This window comes from Pleurodeles waltl, chromosome 7 (genome assembly GCF_031143425.1).
Source record: "Pleurodeles waltl isolate 20211129_DDA chromosome 7, aPleWal1.hap1.20221129, whole genome shotgun sequence".
NCBI classification, from domain to species: Eukaryota; Metazoa; Chordata; class Amphibia; order Caudata; family Salamandridae; genus Pleurodeles; species Pleurodeles waltl.
This window is the reverse complement of record NC_090446.1, coordinates 1,031,989,724-1,032,001,969: the sequence shown is the minus strand read 5'-3', so window position 1 is coordinate 1,032,001,969 and position 12,246 is coordinate 1,031,989,724. Positions and strand designations below refer to the sequence as shown.

At 44.2% G+C, this 12,246-nt stretch overlaps 1 protein-coding gene across 1 annotated transcript in view; it reads right to left on the bottom strand.

Moving 5' to 3' along the window:
* The window catches only part of RGS9 (regulator of G protein signaling 9), a 707,657-nt gene that overhangs the window by 350,227 nt on the left and 345,184 nt on the right, over window positions 1-12,246 (bottom strand). The window contains exon 8 of the mRNA XM_069199876.1: window positions 10,500-10,581. Within this exon, the coding sequence (XP_069055977.1) occupies window positions 10,500-10,581 (82 nt within the window). The remainder of the gene's footprint in view (window positions 1-10,499; window positions 10,582-12,246) is intronic.

Sequence of the window (12,246 nt, the reverse complement as noted above, 5' to 3'; positions counted from 1 at the left end):
GTGTTGAAATTGGACCTGGGGTGGGCAGGGCAAGAAAAGAATGTACGCATTAGGAAGTCAAAAGAGAGATCTTTGTAGGATCTGTAGGTCTGTTCTTTTTTGGGTTCACCTCAGTTTGTTGGTAGGGTGCTGAGAAGGGAGACAGAGAGGGTGAGCTGGCTGGTTCAGTCCAGAAGGATGGATGGTTTGCATTGGATTGTTGGTACTGCTGAAAAAATGAGACCGAGAAGGTGACCTTTGGAGTGTATTAGCTGGGTGACATGCTGTATCTCATTGATTGCATTGAGGAGGGTGCCTCTTCTTTTTCGAGCTTGTGTTGTCTGTGTGGAGTGTTTGCTATAGGGAATGGGACTCTGGAAGACAATGTGATTTGTAATGGATTAAGAAACTTGATCAGCTGAAAAGCTGGGACCAATATTTAGCCCAAATCAGGTCCAACATTAAATTGAAAACTCATTCAGTTTGTTGGAATGCAGCAAGTTAGCTTGAGTTAAAGGTATACATAGATTAGACATTTATATTGTTATTACAAATCAACCACTAAACACACCAGCTTTCTATAATTACTTCTGGGTTGTAAAGAAACTACAGTGCCTTTCTGGGTCTGTAACTCACTGCTGTCACTGCAGTATAGTGATGGTGGGGAAACAATCCCTATCTACTTAATACTTTCTAAGCACAGTAAACTCACTAGTGCTCAGAGCACAGTTGGACTAATGACTGTGGAGCTTTGCCCTGCCTCTGGATGCATTGAGAAGTAAGTTGGCAGTTAAGAACAAGTTAAGTGAGGCCTAGGTGGGGCCCAATGGGTGGGAAGGAGAGCAGAGGTGCAGGCCTGCCAATGCACATGAGCCAACACAAGGCTGTGCTGTCCCATCATTTGTGAGTACAGCATGGCAATGCCGAGTCTGAAAGCCCTAGTGATGCAATGGAGGTAGCAGTGCTCAGCTTGCTTAGCAGCACTACACAACCACATTCCACGCCATGCAATCAAACTCCAACATACCCTTCCACAAATCATTGTGCTGTACTGCACTGTGCATCAACACATCATGCCTCACATTTCTTTGCAGCAACACTATACACCACCAAACAAAAAACTGTAACTTTTCAACACCATTAAATGTTTCATAACACATCTTAACTTCCTCTGCAATATTCTTCTACAGCCTTTTACATCACAGCTCAACAAACCACATGACATCACACCATCCCAGGTATCATCACTGTGCCTTCAATACACCGTGCCACATCACACCATGTCATACACAACATCACACCATATCACACCTTACTACAGCACATTCTCATACCCTGGTACACCACATTTTACCACGTCACGCTACAAGATCCAATGTCTCATCAAACTGTGCCCAACCACCCTCCCACAATTTAAAATAGACTTCAGTACATTACATCCACAGCACAATCGCACACCTTTCAGCAATTCATCAAACCAAGTCACATCACAATGTAGAGTAGTTCACATAAGCTATACCACACTACTCAAATCAGACCATAACTTACAACATATTGTACCAAAACATGCAGTGGCATCCTTTCCCATGCCACACTGCACCACTGGATAGCACACTTCACGAGGCTGCTTTGCATTACACTTTACCACTCCTCACTACACCTTCCAACTCCACTGTACACCATTGTTTACTATGGGTTGTTAGTTTGTGCTTAATGTTATGTTTGGGCCTTGTGTACCCATGCGACCAATGTTCACAAGGCTGCATGGGTTTCTCGTGTGTACACGTGGAACCATGCTACGTGGTTGACTTACAGAGTGAACGGGCACTGTTCCGACTCTGTGGGTGTGTAGTGTGATGCAGCCTGCCCCTGGTCGCATCATCTGTTAGGTCACCTGTTCTGTTTAGTATCTGATGGGGAAAGCTATGTGTTGCGCATCCAAACAAGTGGAAGCCTACATATACGGGCCATGCCAGCCAGGAGCAATGTTTTTGTGCCAGCTCACTAGCAGCTTGACCCAGGAGGTGGAGAGCTCTGTCAGTGGGCAGGTCTCTGTAGACTACTCACACCTAAAAATCCCAGGATCTCACCAAGGAAGAGGATTGAATTGGTAAACCCAAAGCTAGAAAACAATTTGTCTCTCTTGATTTAAATACAGAATAAGGGGAACATATTTCAAATTCAAGTGAATTGTCCCACATGTCAATGTTTTTAATATGTGTGCTTCTACTGATTATGGTTAGGGGGTACTGAGTTAGTCCTGTCCCATTCCTGCCTCCACTCCTTTTGCAATGATGTCAGAACCTGTGTACCCCTCAATTTGAATTGGAATGAAAGTAAAGGTCATACAGGATCCATCTTCTTAGTTCAAGCAGCTGTCATAAGGGATGTGGCTCTTGCCTGACTCAAGATCCCTTTGTATAAATCACCTTGACGGGATCCACTTGTGCAGATCCATTTGCATAAATAGCAATCAGCATTTAGAATGTTTTATTTAAATCATTGGATGCTTAATCTAAGGTAGGGAACATAATGCCCTTATCATTAAAAACAAGGCACAGCAGGACAGAGAGACATCCATTAAATGGCATAAGACTATATTTGTAAGGCAGGGAGCATTAGAGATGGCAATATTGGCAAAACTATAACATCATTAGTGAAGAAGTATATGTATGTTGACTGTGTCCATTAACGTCATAAAATGAGCGCTCAGGAAACCATGCGCAATGAGCAACAATTGTGGAGTTATGATCAAGCAAAAGCATTCTCAGGGGCGTAGCTTCAGGTGGGGTGTTTGGGGTTTTCATCCCCATAATAAATCTATTTTCTGGTAAACGGTTTGTTACAGGTGCTTTCAGTGGGTTATGGTGAGGTGTGGGTTATGGTGAGGTGTCAGTTGGATTTCACCAGGAATTTTTACATACACACAGACAAAAAGACACACAACCTCTCTCTCTCTCTCGGTTTTGAAAGTCTTCAAAAATTTTGGTTATTTTACAAAATATGGTGATAACCTCTACCAATCTTATTCATTTACCTTTTCACTGCCTCCTTAGCTCCTCCCATGCTCCCTGCTTGTCGTATAATAAATGTTAACATTACATGCTAGCCTGAAAAACTGAAAGCCCGACCCCCCCCCAGTCTTTCTGACCAAGCTACGCCCCTTGGCATACTGCGAATTCCTAAAATGTTATGAACCACTTCACACACGGGCTGTAAACTAGCCACTCACTACAAAACAGGGAGACACTGCAGGAGCCCACAGTCTTGCCACAGCCATCATACACATACTGCTGGAATATACCAGGAAGAAATACAGCACTAGAAGCAATAGTAAGATCTACCAGGCACCAATCAGTGTGTTAGGCACGTCACAAGCAGCGGCTACAAAAAAACACATTGCATTTACTGTGTCGTTATTCGAATGGTCCTACAGTAGCCACAACAAAAGTATATACGTCGCTACATTTCTATGCGAGAGTGTTTTTATTCAGAGAATGATCACCTATGGCTAGTAGAATTTCATGCTTTTAGCTGCCGTGCCCACTGCACATAGGTCACTTCACCAGAAATGTTTCCCCACAAGGATTATTTCGATCACACTGCTGATTTTCTCACATTTTAGCAACCGTAATATGTGTACATATGCAAATAATTCCAAAGCAGGGACCAAAAGGAGAAAGCACTCCTCAAGACGTGATCCGCAACTAACACGAATTTGCATGACCCTTTTTTTTTTTTGTTCTCATAAAAATGTTGCCATTGAACTCTGGTTAAGGGCCGCCAGCCTCAAGAGCTCAGGAAGACACTACCCTCTGGTTCATATGAAGAGACCAGTTTCCAACCTAGCCACGTCAGGGGTACATAATCATCAGGCCAATATGCATAATAAACCCCTCAGATCTTTAAAAGCTCCCAAATCTGATTCCCAAACCTACTTGATTCTCTTCTATCTACTTCCTTAAAGAAAAGAACAGACCTTCTCCATTCCCTCCAATTAGTGGGGGACGATTGAACCCAACTTTTACAAACTTCCCTTCTTGCAAGTAATATTAGATAAAACACCAGTTTTCTTTGATGTAACTTGGGGAAAGGAAGAGAAAAAGGAAAAGAGGAGTGAGGATCAGTGCCCAAGGTAAAAATCCCAAACATAATTAGGCGGGGGTCATTTCAACTGTGAAACCCAGAGAGTCAAAGATTGTCTTACCCACCGCCAACCAGGATCCTTTTAATTTCGGGCAAACGGCAAACATGTGAAGATCGTCTGCCTAAAAAAGTTACCACACCATTTACACTCTGATGCTGAGCCGCCTCTCTTTATCTTCGCCAACCTCCCAGGAGTCCAAAACACTGTGTGAAGGGTAAAAAGGTGGTTCCTTCTTAACGCTGCTGATTTGAACACTGAATATAATGTAGCCAAGGATACTTGCCATAACTGTTCCAACTCCTCCTCCGGCAGAAGTCCAATCCATTTCTTATAACATGGATGTGACCCACACTCTCTACTCTTGATAGAAGATGTTGATACCATCGAGAGACTTCTTTCTTTTTGTCGACAGCTACCTGCAATTCCTACTCCATTTGGCTGGGGTCTGGGCTAGGACCCCCTGACTTTTAAGCCACCCATTCACCTGAAAAATCTTGAATCTAGATTTCGGGGGTCATTTTGACCCTGGCGGTCCGAGACCGCCAGGGCTAAAATGACGGAAGCACAGCCAACAGGCTGGCGGTGCTTCCTGGTCTATTACGACCGCGGCGGTAGCGCCGTGGTCGCACCGCCGGGGCCGGCAGTTTCCCGCCGTTTTAGCCCCGGCGGTGATAATCCGCCAGGGCAGCGCTGCCCTGGGGATTATGACACCCCTACCGCCAGCCTGTTTCTGGCGGTTTGCACCGCCAGGAAGAGGCTGGCGGTAAGGGGTGTCCTGGGGCCCCTGGGGGCCCCTGCACTGCCCATGCCACTGGCATGGGCAGTGCAGGGGCCCCCTAACAGGGCCCCGGCCAGCTTTTCACTGTCTGCATAGCAGACAGTGAAAAGCGCGACGGGTGCAACTGCACCCGTCGCACGGCCGCAACACCGCCGGCTGCTTTAGGAGCCGGCTCCTATGTTGCGGCCTCATTCCCGCTGGGCCGGCGGGCGCAAACTTGGTTTGCGCCCGCCGGCCCAGCGGGAATGTCGTAATGGCGGCCGCGGGAGTGCGGCAGCATTGGCGGCCGCACAGCGGTTACCGATTGGCGGACGGAGGTAGCCGCCCGCCAAGGTCGTAATGACCCCCTTAGTCCCTTGTGTCTTATTGTTCCAAAACTCCCAGCTCAAATTTGGTCCATCTTCCGTTAACTGTTCCCATCTAGTAACTCCACTATGTTTGAGGGGCTACATCAGGCTATCCAATAGGCACTCCAGGGTCCCTGGGGAATCCCAGTTGGGGGCTAATTTGCTAAAGTAACATATACCAAGAAAGGATCTAATTTTGCACCAACAGCAGCTGCTCGTGGACATTTCAGTCTAACTTTTTTGAAAAATTTTGGAGCCCCAAACTTATAGCAGAAGCCACTTACAGGATAGCCTTTCAACATTGCCCTGAACATAGAACCCATTATTGAGCCCTCTGGAGTCAACAACAGCATCCTGTTATTCTTTAATTGATAAGCCCAATAATACAACTGTAAATCAGGAAGGGCCAAACCCCCAACATCGACCTTCCTCCTCAATTTTTTCCAGGAAAGACGAATACCTTTGCTGGACCAAATAAATGATGAGATCTTCACCTGCAGTTTTAGGATAACCTCTTTATCAAAATGTAGGGGAATATTATCAAATAAGAAAGTAATCTTTGGAAGTATAGACATCTTCATCAGGTTAAGAAGACCAAAAATCTAAAGCAACAAATTTCCCCACTTTCTTAGGAGAGCCCCAACCTCCTTAACCACCTTTTGTAAATTCTTAAAAGCTAGCTCTCCTAGATCTTGCATTATCTTTATGCCCAAACACCTTATCTCAGGGACCTTTCTAGGATCCTCACAGACTTGGTTCCAGGACATTATCTCAGTTTTTTCTTCATTCCCCTCGTAACCAGCTAATTTTGAGAAGATCCTTACTTCCTTCACAAGGTTAGGGATCACTGAAATGACATCAGAGGTGTTTATCATCAAGTCATCGGCATACAGGACCACTTTCCTATAAAAATGTCCAACCACAAAAGGTCTAATACATTAATTTGACCTCAAGTTCTCCGAAAAGGGTTCAATATATAGATCAAAAAGGATCGGGGAGAGAGGACACCCTTGTCTGGTCCCTCTTCCTATCTCCACTTTCGGCGATAGAAAGCCATTGACTAATCTTTTCACAGATGGAGCATTGTATATCTTTGTCAGGACATTAATTAGGGACTCGCCGATTCCAAAGTGAGCTAAAACCACCCTGAGATATTTCCAGTTCACACGGTCAAATGCTTTAGAGGCATCCACTGTTACGACAGCCAGGGAGATATTTAAAGCTATAGCCAAATCAATGGAACCAATCAAGGAATGATTAAGATATCTCATATTTCTGCCCGGCAGAAATCCCTGTTGGTCCTGATGTGTCAAATGTCCAGCCACTTTATTCAAGCGCCCTGCTAAAATACTGGTGAAGACCTTATAGTCGCAGTTAAGTAATGATATTGGGCGATAAGACTGACATTCCAGAGGATTCTTGCCAGGTTTCAACAACAGAGGAATTATTGCATCATTCCAGGAATTCAGGACGGGGGAGCCCCCCACCAGTATAGCGTTAAACAACTGCAACCATACTGGACTGATGACTTCTTCCATTACTACATATAGCTCACTAGGGATTCTGTCAGGACCCGCTGCTTTCCTTTTCTTTGTTCTCACCGCCCAATATTTCTTGACTCACAAATTGGGCATCCTCACTCAATAATCTTGGGAGATGCTTCTGCCCAAGCCATGCCTCTATTGCCCCTAAATCTGGATCTAAATCTTCTTTATATAATTCCCGAAAAAAAGATTTAAATGCAGCAATTATTTTGGGGTTGTCCTCAACCACCACACCCACACTGTGATTCATGACCTTCTTGATGCTATTCTGGTGCACCTCCAATCTACTCTTCCAAGCCAGCAGCTTACCACAACTTTACCCGTGAATGATGTCACACGCTCTGCTGGCTTCCCACTGCTGAGCCACCTTATCCTCAAGCATAGTGCAGAATTTTAACTGTAATTCTTCTAGATACTCAAGTGCTACACCCTTCCCTGCCTCAATAAGTGCGTCTGCTCTTAAATCCTCTTCTACCTTTGCAATCTCCCCCTCCAATTCAACTTGTTACAACTTTTCCTGCCTCACCCAATGAACCACTAAGTTAGATATCGTCCCCCCTAGCCAGGCCTTATAAGTGTCCCATACTACACAAAGTGGAGCTGATGCCATATTCCAGGAGACAAACTCATGCGACTGCTGGGATGTCCTATAAACTAACTGTGACTGCCCCATCATTCTTCTATCTATTCTCCATCTCCTTTCTGCCCATCCCTCCTTCTGCTCGATTTTTAACAGTAAGGCTGAGTGGTCTGATAAATGGATGGGCATCTGGTCCAGTTCGGTGTCTCTCTCCATCACCTTTCGTCCTACAAGAAAGTAGTTGAGCCTGGAGTAATGACCGTTCTTTTTACTGTGAAAATTATATTCCCTACTATTCCCTCCTAATCCTCGCAAAACATCACATAAGTCAAAATTATCCATCATATCCAACCAATAACTTCTCATTTTTGGTGAATTAATTAATATTCTTTCTGACAACTCATCTAACGCATTATCCAATAAGACGTTTAGATCCCCCCCAAAAATAATTGGAGCTTAAAACGCACGAAGGTTGTCAAACAACTGGGACAATGAAGTAGTAAGTCCACATTTGGCCCATAATAACTGACTAAAGTGTATATAACCTTGTGGACTTTTATCTCTGCAGTTATCCATCGCCCTTCCTCATCTTTCTTACACCAAACTAAGCTTGCTCCTGAATTTGTTTTAAGGCCCAGGGCCAATCCTTTGGAGCAGCACGATTGGTCTGTTGCTATTATAGTTTCCACCCATCCTAGCTTGGAAAAGAGATCTTTACACTCCTGCCTCAAAAGGTGAGTCTCTTGTAGCATCAAAATCTGAGCTTCACTATCTTTTAAGTATTGCAGAATCAATCGACATCTCCTGACAACCCTGAAGCCGTTAACATTCCAATAGAGAATTTCCCACGGTTTCATCAGGTTTTCCTGACCCAAACCCATTCAGTCCAGCCTAACATCCACTGGGCCCTATTGCCAAAAAAACTACATAATAATACTTTAGTCGGGCCACTGATCACCCTATAAATATCTGACCGGTCACCTGCCTTAAATTGAGGACATTCAATTTTTTGTTCCTTTTTTCCCACTGCATCCCACCACAAGTACCCACCCCAGGGGAACCCTCCCATCTCATATTAGGCATATCCTAATGCCCATTCCACCCAACCCCCATGGGACAGTCTACATCAAATCTTTAAACTTAATTACTACTAGGGCACCCCTCCTTCGCTATCTAATAGATAAAACTATCCACCTCCACAGGTTCCGAAAAATTGTACATCTTGTTTTGCCACATAACTTTAATAATAGCCAGGAACCTCAATTGCGATGTAGCACCCAGTTTCCTCAATTCCTCCAACCTCTTCCCCAATTCCCACTGCCTATCTACGTCTCGTTAGAGACATCAGATCTAATCCTGAATGAAGCACCTAGAGTGTGTAACAAGCCAGCTTTTAGGGCCAGCCCCAATAACTTCTCTTTCACGGAGTGTGAGAGAAAATTCACTATGATCTTCTGAGGGCTCTTCCGCCCAGGATGTTGCTTAAACGGATCCCTGTGCGCTCGCTGGATTTCCACTTCAAGATTATCCATCCAGTTATCATACTGAAAATAATTTTTCAGAAGGTTAATCACAACTGTTTTAATATCCGAACCTTCCAAGCCCTCCTTCCTGCTTAGAATCCTAACATAATTTCATCTGCCATTATTTTCAATTATCTCAAGTTTAGCCTTAAAATGTGTTACCGCCTGAGAATTTTCCTGGACCACTGTTTGGAACGTCTCAAATACCTCCTCTAAGTCCTGTGTACGCTGAGCCAAATTCTCAATTTGATTTCTAAACTGGAGCAGGTGATTTGGATCCTACTCTGATTTTCCTCAGAAATTGCAAAATGATCCTTGATCTCCTGAGACAATTGAGCGAGAGTTGTTTGAAGCAAATCCCAAACCCCAGGCCTGCTAGCCAGTGCTCCCGAATTTTCCAACTCTCTGGGCTTCTGGGGCCTTTGAGGTATTCCACTGCCCCCTTCAAGTGCCGTCCCATCACACAAGTTAGAGGGAACCACACCAATGTCTGCGGGACCCTCATGCAGCATTAAAGTCGTAAGCTGGGGGCACAAATAGGTAACTCCGTCAAAGCTACATTCTCCAAATTCAACCTCCTTACCTCACTTTCACACTCGGTTAAACTTAGCTGCTTCCTCTTACCTTCTGTAGGAAGATCACTCATCTTTGCCCGAGATTTGAAATACGACTTTAAGGAAGGCGTTATTCTCTTTGAATTTTTAATTAACAAACTCTTATCCTCCGTTAGGGATTTCTCTTCTGCCACTCTCGTTACAGGTGACTTCGGCGTGTTTTTTGGGGTGGGGAGCCTTTGTTAACACGTTCTTCAAGTGAGGTTTAACTGTCTGAACAGAGGCCCTTACTTTCATCTATTCTGGTCCTGACCTCAGGCCTCCCTCCCCCTCCTGCACGCTACAAGAACGCCTCAACAAATGCCACTCCGCTTCATGCATATCACAAGTTGAGCCTTATCATCAGCTAGAAGTACATTCTTTGTGGAGAAATTACCGTTGCTCCACCTTTGTCAGCTGGTTTGGGTGGGGCTAGGTGGTCAAATGATGAAGCATGACACTATATAGTGTGTGAGACCACCTAGTCCGTAAAGGAAACTTCCCCCTTTTTTCCCCCCCACACCTCTCAGCTACTTACTGACCTCTCACTGACCTTACCTATCCAAATAGGAACACGTACAACCAAGGGCAACAATTGTGCCCCTAAGGTCTTCCCTATAGAACCCCGTACTTCTTTGTGTGCTTTTGGTTATAGAAATAGGGAGCTAAGTACGGTGGTGTTCCCTCAAAAACGCCCCTCCTTCTCCCTTATACTCTCTCCATGTGTATTGTTTGGTGTTTTCAGAAAACCATCTTAAAAATTGTCTTAAGAAGCTCATTTCATGAATTCAGAACACCATGAGGTGTAACAGGAGGTTGTGTTTCTGTTGTCCCCTTTTTGAAGAAGTCAACCACAACAGATGTCTCCAGTTATGAGAAAACACAGCGTTCTTCTCTAAACTTCGACCAACAATTCATCTGTCATTATTTTAGACTTATTTTACACTTTCCGATATCATCCACAAGAGTAAGAAGGCCCTTCGGTGTTAAGGCCTCAGTAATACTTACAGGTGGCCTGTGAACGAGCCAATACGCTTTTTCCTGACATTCTAGGACAAACTTGTCAGCTTTCTTTCTCTCTTTTCCAGCCCTGTAAGATCAGAAATGCACTCCAATTAGATTTTGTCATCTTTAATAATGTTAAAGACAAGTCTAAATGCGATGAACAGAAGCTATGCAATTTTCAATGATTATTTATTTCACTGATGGATACTGATCGGTGCTATGCAGTTAAATGCGAAATACCCAGGAATCACAACACAACATCCATTGGACCTGACAAAAATGGTCGCTAACTAAACGAAAGAGAAAAGGAGTAGCAATATGGTGGTTAAAACTCAGCTGGGCCAGCATGGCGCCTGCACGTCAATTCACCAAAATGCCAAGAGTGGCAGAAATTACATCACAGGTCACATGACCCCCTATTACATCACAGAAAGTGAACTTGCATTACCTTAGGTGGCAACAACACTACAGGAAGTGACATCATCCATCTTCTCACCTTGGTGGCATAATGGGAAATGACGCCACATATTCTTTGCCTCTGCAGTGCACTTTTTTAGGGTCGAGCCTGCTAGCGCATGCGTATCGCTAGCGAGACGCTTTAGGTATCAGAAAAGGGCTCGGAGCCCCGTCGACGTCACGTCAGTGTCTTTCATTGGCACGTTGGCTTGCCTGTTAGAATCCGCTTCTTTTGATTAGTAGAAGGCACGCATACGTCATGCCTTTTCCGGTGGTTAGCCCTCCTCGAGCGCAGCGACCAAGTACAGAAAACATGCGAGGCTCGCTGGGTTTGTGGACTACTTTTTCTCTGTTGATAGGTATTATTACGTTTGAACTGTAGCAGCGCGATTGCGCTGTTTTTTTCTTTTAATGGAAGTAAAATCCGGTTGCGAGACCCTAGTGCATTTTAAATGCTTGTTGTATTGTGCAGTGATCAGCACACTGACCCTTAGAAATATTAAGGGGGCTTCAGTGAATGGTATACAACAGATCTTAAAACCCCACAGATGTCATCAAACAAAGCAACATTCTAGAATGCTAACCGTTGATTAATGTTAGTGATATAGGGCTGGGTAAGAGAGAGACAATGTTTTTCTGTTCACTGTATGCTCCTTTATGGTAAATGACAGACAAATACTATTTGCAAAATCCTACAAAAATATGAATGCAATCATATTTTGTTTTGCATGGAAAAATGCTGGAAACTGCACAAGAGTTATGCTGCTGGGTCATTAATACCCAATGCGCTGTATGGATTGTGCTGTCAGCTTTCACCTAGACCTTAAATTAATAGCTAAAATGCCTTATTGGGGCATCTAATGTGATTTCTGAAGATCCTTTTACCTCTGTCAGTTTTCACATTTGTATTGGAGATGTGTAGTTTTTTTTTTTTTATATTGAAAGTATCTCACATATGGACGCTTTCATAATTAAAAATGAAATGCACCTGAAAAAACGAAGACAAACAATTAACGAGGTCAAGAGGCTGGAGCAATAGAAAAAAACAAGGCTCATTTAGATCCTTTAGTAATGTGTTCATGATGAGAGCTGAGTCAGGGGTCGCAAGGATAGTGACAGTGGTCACAAAAAAGAAGCCAGAGGTTGCAGCTGCGACCCTAGGTTTCCCCTAAAGGACACTGGTGCATGGCATGCAGAGCCCCTGTGAGCAGCCAGGGCTGCCAGCTGTTATAGCTATGCCAGGACTGAGTAACAGCAGTAGCAGCGCAGAAGGATAAAAATGACATGAAGGTAA